At 51.3% G+C, this 19,708-nt stretch overlaps 11 protein-coding genes across 11 annotated transcripts; 7 read left to right on the top strand and 4 right to left on the bottom strand.

Annotated features, from left to right (window-relative positions):
• Nucleotides 1-134: 134 nt before the first annotated feature.
• BDZ99DRAFT_570864 (uncharacterized protein) lies at nt 135-1,718 on the top strand (the record flags this gene model as incomplete). Its single annotated transcript, XM_033728036.1, has 2 exons — nt 135-221; nt 1,233-1,718. 2 exons carry the CDS (start codon nt 135-137, stop codon nt 1,446-1,448), a joined length of 303 nt encoding a protein of 100 aa, XP_033577233.1. The 3' UTR covers nt 1,449-1,718.
• Nucleotides 1,719-2,471: 753 nt separating this feature from the next.
• Nucleotides 2,472-4,151, top strand: BDZ99DRAFT_308410 (uncharacterized protein). Its single transcript, XM_033714247.1, has one exon. The coding sequence runs from the start codon at nt 2,613-2,615 to the stop codon at nt 3,816-3,818; it is 1,206 nt and encodes a 401-aa protein (XP_033577232.1). The 5' UTR covers nt 2,472-2,612; the 3' UTR covers nt 3,819-4,151.
• On the bottom strand, nt 3,929-5,518 carry BDZ99DRAFT_416493 (uncharacterized protein). Its single transcript, XM_033716788.1, has 4 exons — nt 5,291-5,518; nt 4,977-5,212; nt 4,479-4,853; nt 3,929-4,377 (listed from the first exon to the last, which is right to left on the bottom strand). The coding sequence occupies exons 1-4, from the start codon at nt 5,488-5,490 to the stop codon at nt 4,202-4,204; spliced, it is 987 nt and encodes a 328-aa protein (XP_033577231.1). The 5' UTR covers nt 5,491-5,518; the 3' UTR covers nt 3,929-4,201.
• A 384-nt stretch (nt 5,519-5,902) lies between these two features.
• Nucleotides 5,903-7,382, top strand: BDZ99DRAFT_563111 (uncharacterized protein; the record flags this gene model as incomplete). The annotated part of the gene is made up of 3 exons (XM_033727359.1): nt 5,903-6,017; nt 6,072-6,332; nt 6,393-7,382. 3 exons carry the CDS (start codon nt 5,903-5,905, stop codon nt 7,088-7,090), a joined length of 1,074 nt encoding a protein of 357 aa, XP_033577230.1. The 3' UTR covers nt 7,091-7,382.
• BDZ99DRAFT_462854 (uncharacterized protein) lies at nt 7,156-8,371 on the bottom strand. The gene is made up of 2 exons (XM_033719943.1): nt 8,297-8,371; nt 7,156-8,240 (listed from the first exon to the last, which is right to left on the bottom strand). The coding sequence occupies exon 2, from the start codon at nt 8,229-8,231 to the stop codon at nt 7,530-7,532; it is 702 nt and encodes a 233-aa protein (XP_033577229.1). The 5' UTR covers nt 8,232-8,240; nt 8,297-8,371; the 3' UTR covers nt 7,156-7,529.
• An 88-nt stretch (nt 8,372-8,459) lies between these two features.
• On the top strand, nt 8,460-10,128 carry BDZ99DRAFT_442862 (serine/threonine-protein kinase crk1). The gene is made up of 2 exons (XM_033717827.1): nt 8,460-8,872; nt 8,934-10,128. The coding sequence occupies exons 1-2, from the start codon at nt 8,680-8,682 to the stop codon at nt 9,959-9,961; spliced, it is 1,221 nt and encodes a 406-aa protein (XP_033577228.1). The 5' UTR covers nt 8,460-8,679; the 3' UTR covers nt 9,962-10,128.
• Nucleotides 10,129-10,374: 246 nt separating this feature from the next.
• BDZ99DRAFT_476446 (uncharacterized protein) lies at nt 10,375-10,833 on the bottom strand (the record flags this gene model as incomplete). The annotated part of the gene is made up of 1 exon (XM_033722059.1): nt 10,375-10,833. One exon carries the CDS (start codon nt 10,831-10,833, stop codon nt 10,375-10,377), a length of 459 nt encoding a protein of 152 aa, XP_033577227.1.
• A 1,148-nt stretch (nt 10,834-11,981) lies between these two features.
• Nucleotides 11,982-13,435, top strand: BDZ99DRAFT_520341 (uncharacterized protein; the record flags this gene model as incomplete). The annotated part of the gene is made up of 3 exons (XM_033725518.1): nt 11,982-12,233; nt 12,293-12,427; nt 12,758-13,435. The coding sequence occupies 3 exons, from the start codon at nt 11,982-11,984 to the stop codon at nt 13,433-13,435; spliced, it is 1,065 nt and encodes a 354-aa protein (XP_033577226.1).
• A 149-nt stretch (nt 13,436-13,584) lies between these two features.
• Nucleotides 13,585-14,260, bottom strand: BDZ99DRAFT_308248 (uncharacterized protein). Its single transcript, XM_033714246.1, has 2 exons — nt 13,818-14,260; nt 13,585-13,757 (listed from the first exon to the last, which is right to left on the bottom strand). Exons 1-2 carry the CDS (start codon nt 14,119-14,121, stop codon nt 13,735-13,737), a joined length of 327 nt encoding a protein of 108 aa, XP_033577225.1. The 5' UTR covers nt 14,122-14,260; the 3' UTR covers nt 13,585-13,734.
• Nucleotides 14,261-15,608: 1,348 nt separating this feature from the next.
• Nucleotides 15,609-17,561, top strand: BDZ99DRAFT_416481 (cytochrome P450). The gene is made up of 3 exons (XM_033716787.1): nt 15,609-15,958; nt 16,013-16,845; nt 16,903-17,561. Exons 1-3 carry the CDS (start codon nt 15,716-15,718, stop codon nt 17,531-17,533), a joined length of 1,707 nt encoding a protein of 568 aa, XP_033577224.1. The 5' UTR covers nt 15,609-15,715; the 3' UTR covers nt 17,534-17,561.
• An 810-nt stretch (nt 17,562-18,371) lies between these two features.
• BDZ99DRAFT_387379 (HET-domain-containing protein) lies at nt 18,372-19,298 on the top strand (the record flags this gene model as incomplete). Its single annotated transcript, XM_033715517.1, has 1 exon — nt 18,372-19,298. A coding segment is annotated over one exon (927 nt), but the record flags the coding sequence as incomplete, so codon positions are not given.
• Between the last annotated feature and the right edge of the window lie 410 nt (nt 19,299-19,708).

Here is a 19,708-nt window from a genome sequence, read left to right as displayed (position 1 = left end):
TGATGTTGATGATGATGATGATGATGATGGGATGATTGGTGATGATGCAAGACTGCAGTGGTGGTCACAGGAGCTGCATGCCTCTCCGCCGTTTCTTGGCGATGATTAGCAAAGCTCGTGCATTCGATTTATCCATGTCGGCTGAAGAACATGATCGCGCGAAGCTGCACCAAGTCGAAGGAAGCTTGGTGGAATCAAGCGAGCAGTGTAGACTTGAAGCTGTGAGTCTGCTCCAGCTCAGCCCGCAAAATTGAGGCCATTGGGATCGCTTCGAGCTTCCCAGGCCAGCCGCGGCTCGCTGCAGCAGATAAGCTTCAAAGCATGACCTGGCGTTGAGGGCAAGCCACCCATGCAGAGCCCGCGCGAGCGCTGCCGGGCCGTCCCTTTGTGAGGGCGTTGGAAGCTGTTCGGAAACACAGTCGAGTCTTGAGAAGAGTGCTGAAATGGAGAGGGAAGCAGGGCCCATCGCACAGCTCTCCCCGTCTCCAAAAGGAAGACCGATGGTGGGCGAGCTCGCGGTGGAGCTGCCCGCAATTTGGTGCCATTCGATCGCCCGGCGCGCTAGGGCCAGAGCAAGCTAGCCTGTGAACAGCTCTGCGTTCTCCACCCAAGGCCCGGCTCCTCCCAGCTAACTCGGCCTCTAAGCTCCCGTCCCCATCACTCTGCACTCTCCACTCCACACCTACGCCGGCCGTCTTCGAGAGAGCTTCGCGCCCATTGTAAGTCTATGTTTCCTCACCTCTACAGCATTGGCCTCCAAGGCATCGCCGACTCTTCCGCCCATGCGACGCTTCCGGCGCCCAGACAGAACGCCGACAACAAAGGCCTCAGTCCAATCACGCCGCAACCAAAACCAACGCTGTTAAGTACCAGCCCGGGTCGCGCAACTTTCCTATAGTCACTCAAATCGGCGGCAACCACGTTGCCTCACCTCTCTGGAGCTTCCTCTGTCTTTGTCGCGACATCTCGCCGTGTAATGATGCGCTAACTGCTCTGTTGTCTCAAAGGCTACTCGCACAGCTTCATCTTGACGATTTTTGCTGCTCTATCCCTCCGAGTCTACATCAAAGTCTGAAGGTATGCGTATTTCCGCCTCGTCGAGTCCGTTGGACCTTAGTTTCGGTAGCTGTAACCCCGCAATTCCCGTTTGACTACGCCTTTCGTGCTTCCACGCACTGAACACCCACGAGCATCGCACAAAGCCCATAAGCTGTACTAACTGACATTTGCAGAAAATCACCCCAGCAACAATGGCAGCTCTCGACATGTCTCTCGTCGCCCGCGGCCAAGCCGAAGTCGTCCACCTCATGAAGCGCAAGAAGAACTGGGCTGCTAGAGAACCCGGTGTTATCCTCGTGTTCTGCATCATTGGAACCCTCGCGATCCTTCTCACTGGCTTGTTTGTTCAGAAGAAGCTCCAAGCACGCAAGGCTGCCCGTGAGACCTAAAGAGATACCCAAGTTGGAGTAGGAGGGAGGGAGGCCGATATATTGAAGCTGGGAGGGCCTATATGGAGCAAGGTGAAAGGAGGGTGGGAGCTGAAGAGGCAATTCGTGGACGAAGCTCGAGAACGAGCAGAGGGAATGTCACTTCTTGTGCTCGTTTTTGGGCAAAACAGTCACCGTATCCTGCTCGAGGAAGCGTTGATATCCCCTGCTTTGTATACTGCGTTTTCACAAGCGGTTGCCGTTCGCCGCCAATAATACTGTTATCCCTAGACAACAAGACAAAGGGCCAAATTGCACTCACTAGGCTTTGCTGAATCTACTGTACGTGCGACGACCTACCGCTCTCGACCTCACTTACTCCGCATCTTAGTGACTAACATGTCAATATATCTATCACCAAAAGGAGCATGCTAAGAAGAAACGCCGAGAGACTCTCCGGACCTTAAATCAACCTCGAGTATATGGTATCACGTGACTGAACTGCCACCAGCCTTCGGCATCTTCTGTCGCTTCGATTGCTCCCTACGGCGTAGTGTCTTCCGCATTCCTGTACGCTAGCCTAACCTTGTAACTCAGATGGAGCTACACTCGCTGCTCCTCATGTGCGGAAGACCAAATTCCTGGGTACCGGCATCCAGGCTTTATCACTACTATATCGGCATACAACTATCTTGGAAGCTTCAGCTGCATATGAAGAGTGCAAAACACCTTCCATGGCTTCGGACCAGATAAGATTTCGGCATACCGAGAAATCCACCCGGTCGGATCGACTATCTGCGACCAGATTCGTTGAGAAGATGCTTTCGGCTTCTTCCAGCTGCACACCTTACCTCCGAATCTGAAGATTGCCTCAGGTACCAGCCTGCCGGTCAATGCCGGCATATTTGGATGTGGGGTACTACCTGTGACCTCTTTCGACTAAAGCTAGTCGTATTAAATATTGACGATTGTGGGGTCGCGATGAGAACGCGACGGAATTAAGGAAATGCTTCAGCCAAGAGAACCTCATAACGGCTTCACGGCTTCATGGAAATGTAAGGATCAATTTCATAGCTTCGTTCTTGAATATACCATTTCAATTCTATTTCGCGATTCGTACTTCTCGATATCTAAATCATCCTCTCTCAAAATAACACACCTCCTTTCATCCTTCTCCTCACGGAAATGGCCCTCGTCGATACCCCAACAGTGCATACGCACGCCCTCGCCGCCCTCGAAGCTTCTGACCTCCTACTCGCCACCGCCCCCTCCCTCGTCCTCGACGCCGTCTACACCATCGACCAAGTAACGCCCGAATGGCTGACCACCGTGCTCGGCTCCCAAGTCCCCAACTCCAAAGTCCTGACCGCCAACAACACCGGCGGCCACGAGGGCATGACCTCGCGGCACAAATGGACGCTCGAATGGAACGGCGCCGGCAAAGCCGCCAACCTCCCCACCAAGATCTTCTTCAAAGCCACGCCCGAGAACGCGCATCTCCGCGAGATGCTGAGTCTACTGCACATGGCGGAGCTCGAAGCGCACGTGTACAACGAGCTCTCGGTGGAACTAGAGCCCCACGGCCTCATCCCGAAGTGCTACTACGCGAAAGCGTACCCGGGCGGCCGCTTCATCATCATCCTCGAAGACCTCGAGGCCCGCAACGTCAAGGTCCACTGGATGGGCGACACCATCACGCCCGCGTACGCGCGCGCCGTCGCGATCGCGCAAGCCCGCATCCACGCCACGTACTGGAACTCGCCCCGCTTCGACGCCGACATGGTGTGGGTGCGGCCGCGCTGCCGCCGCTTCGGCGAGCTGTGGCTGCGCAAATTCTTCACGAATAACCGGCGCATGTTCCTCGAGAGCGAGCTAGGGAAGGACTTGCCCGAGTACGTCAAGGAGCTGATTAGGATGTGGGACCGCGACTGCGTGTCCGTGTACGAGTACTGGGACCGCAAACCGCCCACCATCATTCACGGGGACTCACATTTGGGGAATGTGCTGGAGTACCCGGACGGCAGCGCGGGGTACTACGATTGGCAGTGCTTGTTCCGCGGGTACGGGTACCGTGATTTAAGTTATTTCTTGATGAGTAGTCTGGATATTGAGGCGTGTGAGGGGCATGAGCGGGAGTTGTTTGATGTGTATACCGATACGCTGGAGGCGAATGGGGTGACAGTAGATAGGGAGGAGGCATGGTTGGATTATTGTTTACTCGCGCTGGAGCGGTTTGACTCGGCGATGACGTCGTCGACGAATGGGGGCTATGGGCATGCGAGGAGTGCGTTTGAGAGGCAGGTGAAGACAATAAGTCATCTGGCGGTGAAGCATGATGTTAAGGGGCTATTGGAGAGGGTTGTGAAGACGGGGAAGATTACGCCAGGGTAGTCGCGAGTGTAGATTGAAATCCATGAAAGTTGTCGACAACCGAGTACACGGAATAGCTTCTCCACTACCTCTTCTGGTTAAGTTTCGTGTTTGACTGGAGGCTACTATTTGGATGGATGCCAATTGGTATAGATTTCGACGTAGAAATCAGACCGTAGACAAAACGGCAGTGAAGATACTCAGGAATCAGGACTCTTGTAAAAAGTTAACTTCACAGCTCGAAAATCGGCCCTGATGCTCAAGCTGTTTGCTCTCCTTAAAGCCCTTCTCGAGTTGCTTCAACAAAAGCTCCTTTTCAGTCTACGTTGTGATCACTCCGAGAACTAATCAACTACTACAGTAACATTTACATTCCAACAACCAACCAACCTCTTTACCAACCTTCAAAATATTGCAATCGCATTCGGCGGGCTCGCCACACCACCCGGCACATTCAAAGGCGCACTCGTCAACAAAAACGACCACCGCCCCAACCTCTCGCACGTCTCCGCCAGCTTCTCCAAATCCCACGCCTCGCCGATCGGCGTGCCCCACAGCGAGAGGAAGAAATCGTGAAACACTATCTGAACGTCAGCCAGTGTCTCCCAACATGCCCATAACTAGAAAACAAACGGCGAAAGATTTCACAGAGACGAAAGAACGAAACACATCAAAACTCACACAGCCCATTATCCTGATACGGCAAGCTCTCAAACGCCAGCGCATCCCCCGCCACGGCGGCAAAATGCCGCTCCCACATCCACCGCACGCTCTCGGGCATCGGCGTCACGCCCGCGAACGTAAACTGCGAGCTCGTGACGCGGTCGCGCTCCTTCGCGTCGGGCGTCTCGTTGTACCACTTCGTGAAGCCGCTGCGCACGAGCAGGATGTCGCCCTGCTTGAACGCGACGCCCTGCTCGCGCGCAGCGGCCTCGAGCGCCGTGTGCGTGATGGAGTGGCACTCGACGGCCGAGTAGGCGATGTTGTGGCGCGCGGCGTAGGCGACGTAGTCGATGAGGACGCCGCGGCCGACGATGCCGCCGCGCGTGGACCAGCCTGGGGTGGGTTAGGTTGTGTGGCAATGGTTTTTATGGGTATGGGAGGAGAAAGAAGGGGGGAGGGAAGGTTGAGTTCATTGCGTTGGGAGATATTGGGGGGGAGAAGGAGAGGGGGAGGTACGGTCGATTCCTAGCACGTTCGAGGTACCGAATTCGTCTTTCTTGACGTTGTTATAGAAGAGCTTTGTTTGGCCTTGGCTGTGGTGCCGCAGCCCGTCCCATTGCGAGCTACATTGCGTGTTGAGGTGGACCTCGTCGTCGAAGCCGGAGTAGGGGCTGAAGGTGCTGTGGTCGATGAGTTTGTGGTCGAGGGGCTTGCGGTGGAAGTTGGGCGCGTTGGGTTTGTCTAGGGACCAGCTGGGTTATTAGCTTTATTAGCATCGCTTCCAGAGATATATAATTGACAAAGGTTGGGTGAAATGGGCAATTCCTCACGTTAAACAAACACTAATGCCTTCAGACAGCTCTTTAAAAGCTTCCTTGACCACTTCAGGCGTCAAAAGATTCAACGTCCCCAATTCGTCTTTCTTGCCATCTTTATCCCACAGCCCCCACGTACATCCCTTCGGCAAATCATCAATCTGAGGTAGCTCGTCAAAGCTCGGCAAATTCGTGATTCGATCGTGGAAAGACATTGCCGAATGCCGCCCCTTAATCTCCAAATATTTCGCAGACGTTCTCCTCTTTGCTACTTTAAAGTTAACCAAATCAATAAAGCGATATAGCTGAGCTTGCACGTATGACAACATATACGTACAGTAAGACTGGGGTTAAGCGACCATTGTTCCGGAATGCGGGGAATCTGTGGAGAAAAAAACCCCACTATTGCAGCGTCTGCTAGACCAAATACGTGTTTCCGTAGGCGAGATTTCCGGTACCACTCATTAATTGCGTGAATGCCGAAGTGTTGCGGGGCGTATATAGGAAGAAATACCAACCAGCGCAGATGTGTTCACTGGACCTGATCCATTTGCATACGCATTCTCTGCTTCTCGTTATCTCATAACATATAACGCAACTATACAGTAGAATAATAGATACAGCATCATGGTTTCAGGCGAGGACCCCGGGATTTACCAGTCGGTTACCTTGCCGGTGAAGCTGGAGCATGAGGGCACGCATCAGACCGATGAGGCGTATTCGGAGTTCTTCAATGACATGGGTATGAACTCCCCGTAAATCAGTTGAGAATGCCGAATAATAATAAGTGAGCCAGGCTTCGTGATTCGTGGTCGAACCGACGAAGGCCATGATGTCCATCTCTGGTCTTTCATGTACCAGCAGCGAGGGGCTGAGATTATCGTTGACGGCGATGTCAGCCAATCGCTCTTTATTGCCACGAAGTACTCCGATGAGGAGAAGCTGACCATGCACGACTCGCCCTACGTCAACAAAGGCCAGAACATCGAGGACTACGCAAAGCCGGGTACGATCAAAATCGCGGAGGGTGGGCCGGAAACCACATGGACGCACACCGGTAATTTCTCGTGATTTTCTTGCGCGACTTTGGCTTGTATGTGATGCTGATTGATTCCAGACCGGAAGTATATATGCACACCACCGAACTGGCGCGTTGAGGGCGAGCACGCTGGAGTGCATGCAGATATCAAATACACCGAGTCTTCGAAGGGCTTTTTCCATCTAGGCCCTTTTGAGGGTCTGAAAAAGGAGGGAGGTGTTGCCGGGTACGTTATGCACGGCAAAGCCGAAGGCACTCTCACTGTCAAGGGGAAGGCGTATAAGTTCAAGGGATACGGCGTCCACGAGCGAATCATCCAGAGTGGTATAGTTCCAGACAGGACACATTACATGGGTGGCCGTGGACTAAATTGGATGCATGGCTGGAGCGAGGACTTCTCGTGGTATTGCTTCAAGGGAGATGTTGGCGAGAAGAACTTCACTGGGGTGATCAACATCAAGGGCGAGTCTTTCCCTGTGCAAGGAGCTAATGGTGGTATCGAGGAGACGCTGTACTGGCTGGACCCAAAGAGCAAGCTGCAGATCCCGTACCGGTGGAAGGTATGGATGGAGACTGAGAAAGGGAGGCTTGAGTCGACGGTGTACGGATATGCTCGGGGGTATTATACCTGGATCCGGAAACACGGGACCATGGTGGTCAACCAGTACCAGGCTGATTCCGAATCGAAGTTTATTCTCAAGGATGGGACCGTGATTGAATCGAAACAGATAAATATGATCGAGCACATGCGGACGATGTACCGACAGCCTGAGTAGTTTGAGTTAGGGAGGAGAGTAGAAGGACGCTACTAGTGTTTGGGCCCTTGGAAGATGAGGCAACCAATCCTTGTAGTCTACTACTTAAAGTGAATAGTATCTGGCAAGTATAGAATATTCCACACTGTGATTCGGAAGAAAGCATTGCTCTTGCGCCATTGACTATTATGTGACTGATCGTCACCAAACTTATTGGAGGCTGTGGGAACTAGACCGCTGAAAGTGACGAAGAAGGATAGTGCAGCAGAAATGGAAATCGAAAGAGGAGTATGAGAGGGTTGTGGGATGTCAACTTTGATTTTTGTACAAATATACAGAAGCAAATGCGAGCTTCTATGCCACAGTTTTCTTTCTGGTTCGACTCCGAATGCCAAACCTTGGACTTTACCATGCGCATTTCATACACAATAGAATACACTCGGCAGTAAAGTCTACTGCTCTACCTTTTCTTCGCCTTGTTCTCCTCGCTTCTCCTCTTGAACCTAACTTCCGCTTGTCGTCTTTCACCTCCATCGATTTTCCGTCCCCTCTTAACCTCCCAAATCCCCTCCTTTGCTCTTAACTTTGCACCCAACCCTTGAGTGCCCTTCATGATTTCCAAGTGCGGCCCCTGTATTGTCTTCGCTCCGACTACACGTATGCCTTCTAGCCGTTTCAGTGGGACTCCAGCCTTCAAAGGGTCTGTCGTTCCTGCGGGCACGTTGACCACCATCTTCAGCGTCCCCGGAGTATGCGTGGCCGTCGCAACCTTGACTATTCTGGATTTGGATTCGATAGGTGCTTCAACGAGCCGTAGCTCTGCCGCGCCGTCGGATACGTATTTCGCATCCCCGCCAATGCCGTACTCGCCATTACGGAACTTCTCGCGCCATTGCAGAAGGTAACGGCGACTACGAGCGGGTTCGACGCCGAGTTCGCGTAGTTGTGAGGATGATAGTGTGAAGAGGGCCTCCCACGACGGGATCTTGCCGGCGTGTACGGCGAGCTTGCGGCCGATCAGGGAAAGAAATGTTGGCGCATCTGGGACGAAAGGCGTTGGAGCGGGAATAGGGCGAAGCGGGATACGATGGTGGAGTTTCCGTAGAGACGTGTATGTATAGGTAGTGTTCGCGACGAATCGAGGGGTTGGCCGGAGGATCATGGTTGCGGCCTAGGACGGAGTTGTTGGCATTGAGGTGTGTGGAGGTAGCTGAGGGTAGGATATACCTAGAGTATCAGTTCTCTGGGCTGTAATGGCCTGTGATTGATGGCGTTGCGGTGTGTCGTGGTGTGGGATGGCTTGGAGCTGTGAAGAGTAACCAGGCGTGAGGACGAACTTTTTGGAGATGCCAAGACATCTTGAACTAAAAGACGACATCCCTTGCCGTAACGCGTCAAAGAACCCAACCACGCTTTTCTTTTTCAAATCTAGGGCCTTTCGCAGCTCTCGGGTTGCCCATGTATCCACACACTCGCTATTGTGTCTGAAGAATGATGCTGACGAGCTGCCGTCTTGGGCGCTTCACTTCCGCCTTCTTGAACCGGCCTTGATTCGATAGACACTTCAGAGCTCAACTTCCTTGCGCAAACCACAGTTCCAATCCATCACCATGGCGCTCTCCCCAATAGACAGTCCGAAACCTGTACCTGCTGCCGCCAAAGCCCTTCCAGCAAAGGCAAAGGCCCTCACTATCCTGAATGCCTCCACTAGTTCTCCCTCCAATGCCTCGACACCAAGTAGCGAGGGCCCTCAAGACCTCTCCGAACAGCTGAATGAGCAAGTTAGACGTAATTATGTGACAGGTACATCATTCCTCCTTTCTAGGGTCCCCGTTCTTGTAACAACAAGTTTACATTACAACAGGCTCCCGCCTTGGTGAAGGTACATACGCCATTGTCTACTCAGGCCACCTCCGCCACGACCCGACCTCCCTGGTAGCTATCAAAAAGCTTAAAGTCAACAAAGATTACCTTGATGGCCTGGCCCCGGACGCCTTCCGCGAAGTACGAGCTCTTCAAGAGCTCTCACATCCCAATATCATAAAACTCTACGCCGTCTTTTCCACCCGGGATCAGAATCTCAACATAGTGCTCGAGCATCTCCCTCGTGGCGATATCGAGGGCCTCATGCAGAACAAGAGTGTCTCATATGGCCCCGCGGACGTCAAAGCGTGGGCGAACATGCTCGCGAAAGCTGTGTGGTTCTGTCACGAGAACTCCATTCTGCACCGGGATATCAAGGGTAACAATTTGTTAATCGCAGCAGACGGCGAGGTCAAATTAGCCGATTTCGGTCTCGCGAGGACATTTTCAGATCCGTATAGGCCTATGACATATAATGTCATTACTCGCTTTTACCGACCGCCAGAGCTCTTGTATGGCGCGAGGTACTATGGAGGCGCGGTGGATGTGTGGAGTATGGGGTGCGTAATTGCAGAACTCGTACTTCGTCACTTCTTTCTCGTTTCCAACACGGATATTGAGCAGATCGATGCGATCACCGATGTGTTCGGGTCCTGTACCGAAGACGTCTGGCCCGGGGTGAGCCGATTGGATCACTACATCCCTCCGGCAAAAGACAACATCAAGCGACCGAAACCGATGATATATTGGAAGCAACATTTTGGGATGCTGGGAGATGATGGGATAGAGTATTTGAAGAGCATGTTCGTACTGGATCCGAGGAAGAGGGCGACGGCGAGGCAGGTGCTTGACCATCCATATTGGACAAATAACCCGAAGCCGACTCCGAAAGAGCTCTTGCCTCAAGCGGCTGGTGGGGTAGAGAAGATGGCGGAGGATCTAAAGCGGAGGGGCGGCGAGATCGAGGAGGGGGACGGAAGAGCGGATAAAGTGGCAAGGAAGCTGAACTTTGCGGACTTGAAGAGATGAATTCGACGATGGATGGGCGACTTTTCCATGCTTTGCCCAATGGCCTCCGACGACAGCCCCGTATTCTCCATATGACGCTCATAGAGACATCGAGATATGCACCACTCTATCTAGACAATAGATAAATTTGCCCTGAATTCCAGGGCTCTATTAGCTCTTTGACGAAGTAAATAATGTTCACTATGTTCTGCATTGCCTCATGGACAAAGTGGAGTACCAAAGGAGAGTACAAAGGTATCATGATAGTATTACTGATACGGAGATCCTCGCAGAGGAGTGGAGTTTGTGACAAAGTATACATATAATCCTCAGCGTGTCATTCTCGACGCCCCTAATCGGACACAGATAATGATTGTATCCAAGCCAGACCGCCATCCTTTCCAACGCTTGAAATACCTCCACTCCTCACACCATTATAGACTCTCCCACCCTCTAACCTTCCCATCCCAAACGCCACCAGGGCCAAGACTCAACGCCACCACTACCGAGCCGACCACATCAAACACACCCAGCGCTATTAATTCCCAAAACCCCTCCTCACTCATGCCCTTCCTTCCCTTCACCGCACACACCCCAAACATGATTCCGGCCAGCCCCAGTCGTATCGGCACGCTCGCGTGCACGACTTGATTCTGTTCAAGTGGCATGTAGGAGCCGGCGAAGTAGCTCATGCCCAGCCCAAGTGCGAGCATGCCGAGGAAGCGATTGGCGTCTGCGATGCGTGCGGTGGTGGGGTAGGAGACGAGGATTGGGCGGGATGTGAGGAAGGAGAAGGGTGAGCGGGCGGTAATGAGGACGGTGAGGCCGAGGGTTACTTCGAGAGTAGCGGTTACGAGGGAGGGGAGGGGGAGGTTGACAGGGTAGAAGAGCATTTTGGTTGGTGTGACGTCCCGAGGTCGTTGGAGGTTGGTAGTGGTGGATTGCTCTGTTGAAGAGGTGGATACTAGCTCTATAGTTGGTTTGGATGGCTGCGAGAGCAAATTGAGGTTGATGATGTTTCTGAATATTGTTAATGGGTCCCGCTAGCTGAGTATATATAGAAGTTGTGTGTGAGTCTTTGTTCGTATTCGCATAGGTAGCTGAAGGTCATGAGTCCAGCTCTGGCGGAATTCCACTCGAGGGAAATTCTACTCGAGAATACAAGTAGAGCGCATAACCTCTCGGGAGCTCAATTGCTGCAAGAAACTGGTGCAATGGCTACATATGGCTCTGGTAAACATGTAAAAGCCTTCTAGCTGGCATACGAGGAATGGTTGACGGCCCCTGATGAATATTAGATGGAACTGGAACTCTGGCTCGGAACATCCCCTGATCATGCGATGAATTCCGACTGCCGCCCGAGCCAAACTAGTACCTCATAGTCTGTATGTCTAGTGCTTTTAGATCCTCAATCTTTGCATCGTCAAGTGCTATGGCTATGGAGATTTGTAGGGTTTTACTTGCAGGCTGGTGGATAAATCCCTGAATCCGGCGCATGTCAGCCCCCACCTCTTCATCCTTCCAAGACTCCACGTACCACAACTGAGTCAAGATCTCAACATGTCGTCCGATATTACCCGCACTACCTGTGTTACTCTGAGCATTGCGTCTCGATGGTTGGCGTACCTAGCAGCCGTGGCTGCAGTAATTGTATCAAGCGGAAGGTGAAGGTATGTATTTATGCACTAAGCCGATTATTCATGTACTAAAACGAATGGCGTGAAAGTGCGATGAGGCGCGTCCATCATGTCTAAAGTGCGAAAGATTTGGAATAGAATGCTCCGGGTACAGGAGAGTTTTCAGGTTCGTTGCAGGCAAAAATCATCGTGCCCGGAACAAGAAACATAACCCTCCAAAACTCTCACCTTCTACGATCGAAACAGTCACTAAATTCAACACACCGGAGCGGCCTGCGAACCCTTTGGATTTGGTCCGCAAGAAAATCGAGAAACTCTCGCCTATTTCCATCTACTCGCCGGTCCTCGACACAAGACAGATCTTGTGTATGTTCATTGGAGAAATATCACGCCTTAACAAAACCATGATGAACGTGCCTCCGTATTGGCTTAAGAATGTCGATGAGTTTGTTGGGAGCAATCCCGCTTTGGATCGGGCCATTCAAAGTTTCTCCACACATATATGTGGGAAGTCCAGTTGTAATGATACATTGGTGGCTTACAGCTACTCTCGCTATGGGGAGGCACTGGCAGCTCTACAGAAGGCTCTCAATAACCCGACCCAAGCAACACTATCTACAACACTGGCAGCAACCACCTTGTTGTGCCTCTACGAGGTGAGCGTCGAACGTAATTGTATCCATACATTTAACTCTCGGTTAATCCTTCATAAAAGCTATTTGCACCTACCGAATCAAGTTCGTGGCTGAGGCATGCAGACGGCATCGGACGCTTGATTAAGCTTCGAGGTCCAAGGAGATGCGAGACCGAGTTCGATTTCAACATGTACATGGAAGTGAGAGGACTTCTTGTAAGTCAGATTGTGATATCTCGACTCTTCCAAATTTCCAAGCTTCTACAAAGACCGGCCATAAATCTGTTTACAACGGTTCGCCACTGCTTGGGGTGCCTCAGGAAGCATTTAAAACTCGGCATCCGATGTCAAGGTCGATGCAGTAGAGATTAGGCTGCCTTTGCCTGAACGACTATCTGCTAGCCAGGGGAACCTTCACAGTGGTGTCAAGTGAGCAAGATTGGAGCCGAGCAGTGATGAATCTGTGTCCCCAGACCTATAGCCCAGTACTGTACCGACATGTAATTGGAGTCGTACTATTCGAAGGTCTTTCTGACGAGGTCCTAGATCAACGAAGCGCTGTTTACTGGCAAAGCGTGCTTCCTCGAAGCGGAGAAATGGCACCCTAATGCAACAAAGGATTCTTCTCAAAGCAAACACCCGGCCATTCTACTTATTGAAGAGTTTTCGCATATACACGCAGCAACCCCCGGGATTATGAGAGACGCGGAAGCTTTAAGACGAGAAGGAGAAACGAGCGCTGTCAACGCGACACAGAGACGGAGCGTGATCGACCGGGTACTCAAGCTTCGCCAACAAGTATGCGTCTGGTCCAAAAGATTCGAAATGCTGATGCCGCCTCCAGAGGATGTTCCAAGTAATACAGCAGATGACTTGTTCCCAACGGTCTACCGGTTCGCTAATCACGTGGTCGCATCGATTTACAATTGCTATTATGCAACAAACGTCGTTATCCTGGAGGCGCTCCGGGCAGGTCACTACGAAAAAGACTACTCTGCTGATTTGGAGTCATTCATCGATTGCGTCTGCAAATCTGTCGAATATGTGTCGGGGACTGGATTGCTTGCCCCTTACTATCTTGCGTTTCCACTCAAAGTCGTATTGATGGTAGGGTCCCATGAAAAGAAGCTATGGATCAAGAGATGGCTTGAGAGATTTGTTGAAAGCTACCAAGTTATGGCCTGCTGCATGTCCAAAGGATCGAAACATATTTGGCTGGACTGAGGACACGCTCAGGTGGCTCAATTCACACGGTTCACGTACCGCTATACATTCAATACCTGGAAGTTTGTCATCACCACACGTTTAAATGAGATTCGCCAAACTCTGGGCTGCAGGAGGACGAGATTATGAGGTCATAAATTTCATTGGAAGTATTTTCCCATACCAAGGCGCCATTCGTATCTAGATAGTCTGATAGGCTCCGACGTTCATGGTGACCAGCCTCCAGCATTCATTCTGCTCTCTGGTAAAGCACATGAATTTCCTGCAGGCATTCCGATTCTGCGAGTCAAGAATAGCAGCTAGTTGGCGGCGCCGCACGCAGCTATCCGTCATGTCAGCCGATCCATCTTCACAGCGAGCACCGAAATGACGGTAGACCTACTCTGCTGCGCGCTACAATCTGCGACCGAGAAATTCCCTGTGCCTGCATTCGCAGCATTTGCACATGCATTGAATTGCTGGTCGCAGCTCCTCTGAAGCGCAGCCGAAAGATTGACAAAGGTGTCCCCTTTGACACTGAATGGGCGATCTGCGTTCCCAGAGTTCTCGACAGGAGTAGCCGCGATGCCACCAAGGGCGCCGGTAAATGTCTGGAGGTTTTGAGCTTGGCAATCACGAGTGTTCAGAGGCACCGCGAGGGCGAGGGTGCTCAGGAGGAGCGTGCTGAAGATAGATGTAGTCTTCATTTTGTTTGAAAGATGGTTCTGCTTTGGGAACGAGTGTGGAAGACGCTTGGAAGGATTACAAGTCAAAGAGTGAAAAGAAGGAGTGTATTATCGAGCGAGTTACCAGACTCGGAGAAGGAAAGAATGTCTAAAGGAAATTGAAGAGAACGAAGAGATATAAGCTGAGTAGTGCGACAGAAGCCCTACTGAGAAGTGGAGGGGGTTGTCTTTATACCATTTCTTAGCTCGCATGAGGTAGTTTAAGGCAATCAGAACGACCCAATTTACTCCGCGACGGTATGCCTAGAAAGGATTGGAGACGTGGGATGGGGTCGCCACAGCGCCCTGGAATCTCGGACCTCATTTCCAACTGGCACGACATGTTGACGAGAAGTAGATCCGATGTTGGAGCGGGCGGCTACAGGTCCTGGCAATTTGGTCTACTAGCATCTCGGTACTGTGCTGGACGGAGAGATGGGGTGATGGCTGGTCTGGGGCGAAACTTGCTTAGGCATACAACGCCGTAAAGTACGATGATCTTACATTGGTTCGACGTGTTTGAAGATTGGCTAATGAGAAGTGGACTGTACTTGTCGCGCGCGGAGTCCTACGCATTGATGATATATTGCATTTACCCGTGAGAAGTAATGAGCCGATGCATAGATGTTCTGTAATTGATAATTAAGTCCCCTGGTGATCGCCTAAGGCATGATATGATTGTTGCAAAGGAACTCTGAGTATGAGAGTGCCGGACTGGGTGCTAAGAGCGCAGAGCGTAGTGGGGAAATCGTTGGAGTGGAGGTCCTCCTTGTCGTCGATCAGGCACGTCTCAGCCTGATCAAAGCACTGTCACAGTTGCGTCGCAGCCTCATAGAAGACTCCGGAAAGCCTTACATAGCCGCTTGTTATCGAAAATGGGTGAAGTATGTCGCTTGCCTGTTCCCTTCGACATCGACGGTCCGTTGGTGACCCAATGGTTCTGACTGAAGCTAGAAGTGTGACGCCCGCCAGGCCGCCTGCTGGCCTTCTATCATTATCATCTCTGTATGCCCATCTTCGATTCCGTTCATCACTCACACCACTGCGATGCCTAACTGGTCATGATACTCTGGGAATTGATCACGCGTCAATGGCCGCGTTGCGCATGCGAAGGGACGAATTCAGCACGAATCGCCTCAGTCATCAGCATTCTGTCTACCGGTTATCCGTGAAGATACACATGCCCTCGGTGCTTTCGATGGTGGATGCCTTCTCCGGGATGTCGTTGTATCAAGCTCTTTGAGTGGGGAAGGTTTCCTAATCTTGCGGTGCTTGCGAAGCAAACTAGGACATGACCAAGGCTCTAACCCACCTTAAGCGCCTTGTCCAATAAGCTTCAGAGCTTCGATACGATGCCGAGGCAGAACTAGGAGTCTTGCGCCCATGACCTAGCTGAAAGCATGTGCCAGTCGAGCGATATACTGTGAACACGAATCCTTCCCTAATGCTAATGGTTGCCTTAACACCACAGCCTGAGAACCCAGAAGGAATGATCGTATAATGCACAGAGTGCCCCGCCTGGGGACTTTGGACTTGCAACCGCAGTCATATACCGAGTACATACATACATAACTTCATGAACTCCAAGATGACGGCCTCGCCCATTCCACTCCCACTATTTTTATCGCTTGTCTCTGCAGCTGAGTCGATACTCTTGCTTTTCGTATTCCCTCATGCCCTTCCCGAAGCTACCCTCAAAAGTCTCTTCCTCATATTCGCGCTCTTGAACTTTGGTGTCTTCGCGGTCTGGCGTGTCTTTATATACCCTTTCTTCGTCAATCCTCTTCGCCACCTTCCAGGACCGAAAGGTATATCTAAGGTAAATGCTACGAAGACAAGGCTAGTTACGAATTGAGCTGACTGAACATCACAGGGCGAATACCCCCTTATCGGGCATGGCTTCACGATGTTCTCGCGCCCTCCCGGTGGGCACTTGTTAAGATTCATGAAGGAAGTTCAGAACGACGGCCTCATTCACTTCCGTGGATTCTTCAATGCGGACCGCCTGGTCTTGACTGACCCACGGGCTCTAGCGGATGTACTCGTTCACAATAGCTATGATTTTGAGAAGCCGCCTTGGGTCCGTGAATTCCTGAGGCAGTTCCTTGGCGATGGATTGCTCATGACTGAAGGGGAAGAGCACAAGTTCCAAAGAAAGCATATTATGCCCGCCTTCAGCTTTCGTCACATCAAGGAACTTTATCCCATCTTCTGGCAAAAGTCTTTCGAGCTCACGCAAGCCATTGCAGCTGAAATATACGAGAACCCCGAGGCACCAGCAAGTGAGAAGGGTGGAGTTCCATCGAGCGTTGTAGAGATCAATCATTGGGCAAACAAAGCCACCATGGACATAATTGGCCTGGCAGGACTAGGTCGAGATATTCAAGCCTTGAAAAACTCCGATGATGAATTGATCAAGAATTACGAAGAGATTCTAGAGCCGACGGCAGAAAAGGGAATTTACTTCGTCTGCAATCTGCTGTTTCCTCAACGCATACTCCGAGCATTACCCTGGAAGATCAATGAGCGAGTACGAATAACATCGAATAACCTGAAGGCTATATGCCGTCAGTTCGTTCAGGAAAAGAAGCAGCGCATGAAGACACAGAGTGAGGATCAGAAAGATATTTTGTCTGTCTTGATCGAGTCGAATGACTTCTCTGATGACTCTCTCGTCGATCAGCTTCTAACATTTCTTGCGGCAGGGTAAGTCGCACTTTCTACTACCCAACTGCGTGCTACTCTAACAACAAACTTTTCAAGGCACGAAACCACATCCTCAGCCTTCACATGGATAACACATCTCCTCGCCACCCATCCTGACATCCAAAACACCCTTCGTGAGGAAGTGTTCTCCAATCTCCCCTCCCCATCTGCCTCTGCAGTCTCAGGCGAAGACATCTCCGCCCTCCTCGAAAGCCTTCCTTATCTCAATGGCGTTTGCACCGAAACTCTTCGCCTCTTCCCCACCATCCCCGTCTCTTCCCGCATCTCAATCCGGCCGACGACCATCTCCGGCGTTCCTATTCCTGCCGGCATTCAATCCATCATCGCGCCGTGGGCTATCAACCGCTCGCCTACGCTTTGGGGACCCGATTCCGAGGTCTTCCGACCCGAGCGCTGGATCGACTACAGCATTTCTCCACCCGGTATCAACGGAAGTGGAGGCGCAAACAGCAACTATGCGTTTTCGACCTTCATACAGGGCCCGCGAAGCTGTATTGGGGAGCGGTTTGCTAGGGCTGAGCTGAGGGCGTTGGTTGCGGTGTTTGTGGGAAAATATGAAATGGAAATGGCAAATCCAAACGAGGTTGTGAAGCCTGCTGGGACGATTACGCTGAAGCCGAAGAATGGGATGCGATTGAGGTTGAGGGCCGTGGATGGGGAGTGGTAAGATGGTCATGTGACCTATGTCAATGTCGCGGACATAATATATAGCTCATTAGATTTGAATGGGACTATGTGGTTACAACTTTGAATTCCATGAGACTGTATAGTATTTTACAAGCATCACTAATTAATGCAACACACGTAGTGTCTCCGCTATGAAAGTCACGGTAGTGTCAACGATATAAGATGTGCACGGACTCTCCTCAATTCAACGCTAGAGCGTCGTCTGTCCTACTTGCATTTCAGCTTCAGCCTGACTTCAAGAACGATAGAATCTTTTCAACTTCTTCGATTATATGGAATAAAGGATGGCGGCAGCTGAAAGATTCATTTGCTGCAGTACCTGCTACGACCTGGGTATATCCCCACGGGCTTCTCGGGATACTTGTATACGTCGCGTGCCTGAACTACTCAAATCAGCAGAATCTGGATGCAGTGGATGTGAGTTGATTTATAGAGGCTTGCGCGAATTCGGGCCGCCAACTGATGAAGCCTTCCATCTCATTTTCGAGGTCGGCCTTCCGTTGCGAGTGGAAGGCGATAGTTTCGATATCGAGTTATTCGTTTCTCCAGGTACCGTAGATTTCGTACCTGACATTTCATTTGACTGACTGACACTATTAGGGAATGAGTCTCCCGGGCCTTATATAGGCTTCGCCCAGCATATCACTAGCAATTTGGAAGCCGATGGAGCTGCCCGTTTTGCTCTAGCATGGCTTCTGCGGTGCCAAAAGGAACACCCTATGTGCCAACCCTTCAAAGCGACAGCAGTCACCGATCAACTCTCTCCGCCGACCTTGAATTTTTTCCGAAGTGGTGCTCATGAGATGGGCGCTCGGCGAATGCTCGATGTTGGACCCAGCGACGGCTCTCAAAACCCCCGCTTGGTTGTCTTCGATAAGCGTGACGCATTATCAGAACCTTACATTGCTCTGAGCTATTGCTGGGGGAAGAAAAACAGCTTCGTTACCGCTCGACGTAACATCAAAGATAGGATTGCAGGTATTCAATTCGAGAAGCTCCCGAAGACTTTCCAGGATGCGATCCTTGTAACGCGATGTCTTGGAATGCATTATTTGTGGATAGATGCTCTATGCATCGTACAGGACGACTACAACGACTGGGTCAAAGAAGCAGCAAACATGGCCAGCGTGTACCAGGGCGCGATCCTGACTATCTCAGCGACCAATTCATCTGCGGTCACAGAGGGGTTCTTGAAGCCTCGGTTACATGTCATCGAGAAGGCCGTCAAGTCTGTGCTATGGGTCTCTCCAAGTGGACAATCATTCACTGTACACGTCAGAACACGCTTGAAGCACGAAGACATTGTTCCCGAAACTACCAGTACGAGTACGCAAGACAATCCACTTCTCTCCCGCGGCTGGGCTTTCCAAGAGCGTCTCTTATCAACGAGAACGCTTCACTTTCTCGCCAAAGAGTTATTGTGGGAGTGTAGATGCCAGTATTGGTGTGAGTGCATGAGCGTCACCGCTGATCAGTCATGGAAGGTGGGCGTATTGCAAGGCTCGCTATTCAATAGAGCAACACTGGACCCTAGGGCAACCATGTTCTACGAATATGGCTGGGACGAGCCTACATCGACCTGGCAAACAATGGTTAGCGAGTACTCAAAGCGGCAACTAACTTACCGTGACGACAGGCTACCGGCACTTTCTGGCATAGCGTCTCGTTTTATTTCATTCGATCTTGGAGGCTACTATGCAGGCATCTGGTCCAAGAATCTCCTTTGTCATCTAAGTTGGCAGTCTGACCTTTCTGCTGCCAAGTTATTCCATCATGATGCTCCGCAGTCGAGAGTTCAGAGCTTGATCAAGAACATGTCCTCACTCGGAATCAGAAAAGGGAAAGGCAAAGCAGAGAACCCAAAACTCGATCAGCTTAAGCCTTCATGGTCGTGGATCTCGACTCCCTTGCCGGTCAAATGGTCTGCCGACACGTTTCGCGCAACCTATCCGGAAAACGTCAATGTAGAGATTCTAAAGCTTACCCGTGAGCTAGATGGTCCCGACCCGATGGGGAAAGTGCGTTCCGGAGAACTCACTGTTAGTGCCTCTGTCGTGTATGCGGAGATTGAGAGCTTTAGTGGCGATCAGTACCGCCTTGGAAAGCGTGGAAGTACATACCATCCCACTTTGATAGCCGATCTAGGGCCCGATTC

The sequence above is a fragment of the Mytilinidion resinicola genome (genome assembly GCF_010093595.1).
Source record: "Mytilinidion resinicola strain CBS 304.34 unplaced genomic scaffold BDZ99scaffold_9, whole genome shotgun sequence".
Classification (NCBI taxonomy): domain Eukaryota; kingdom Fungi; phylum Ascomycota; class Dothideomycetes; order Mytilinidiales; family Mytilinidiaceae; genus Mytilinidion; species Mytilinidion resinicola.
The sequence above is the reverse complement of the archived record's forward strand: the minus strand, read 5'-3'. Positions and strand labels throughout refer to the sequence as shown.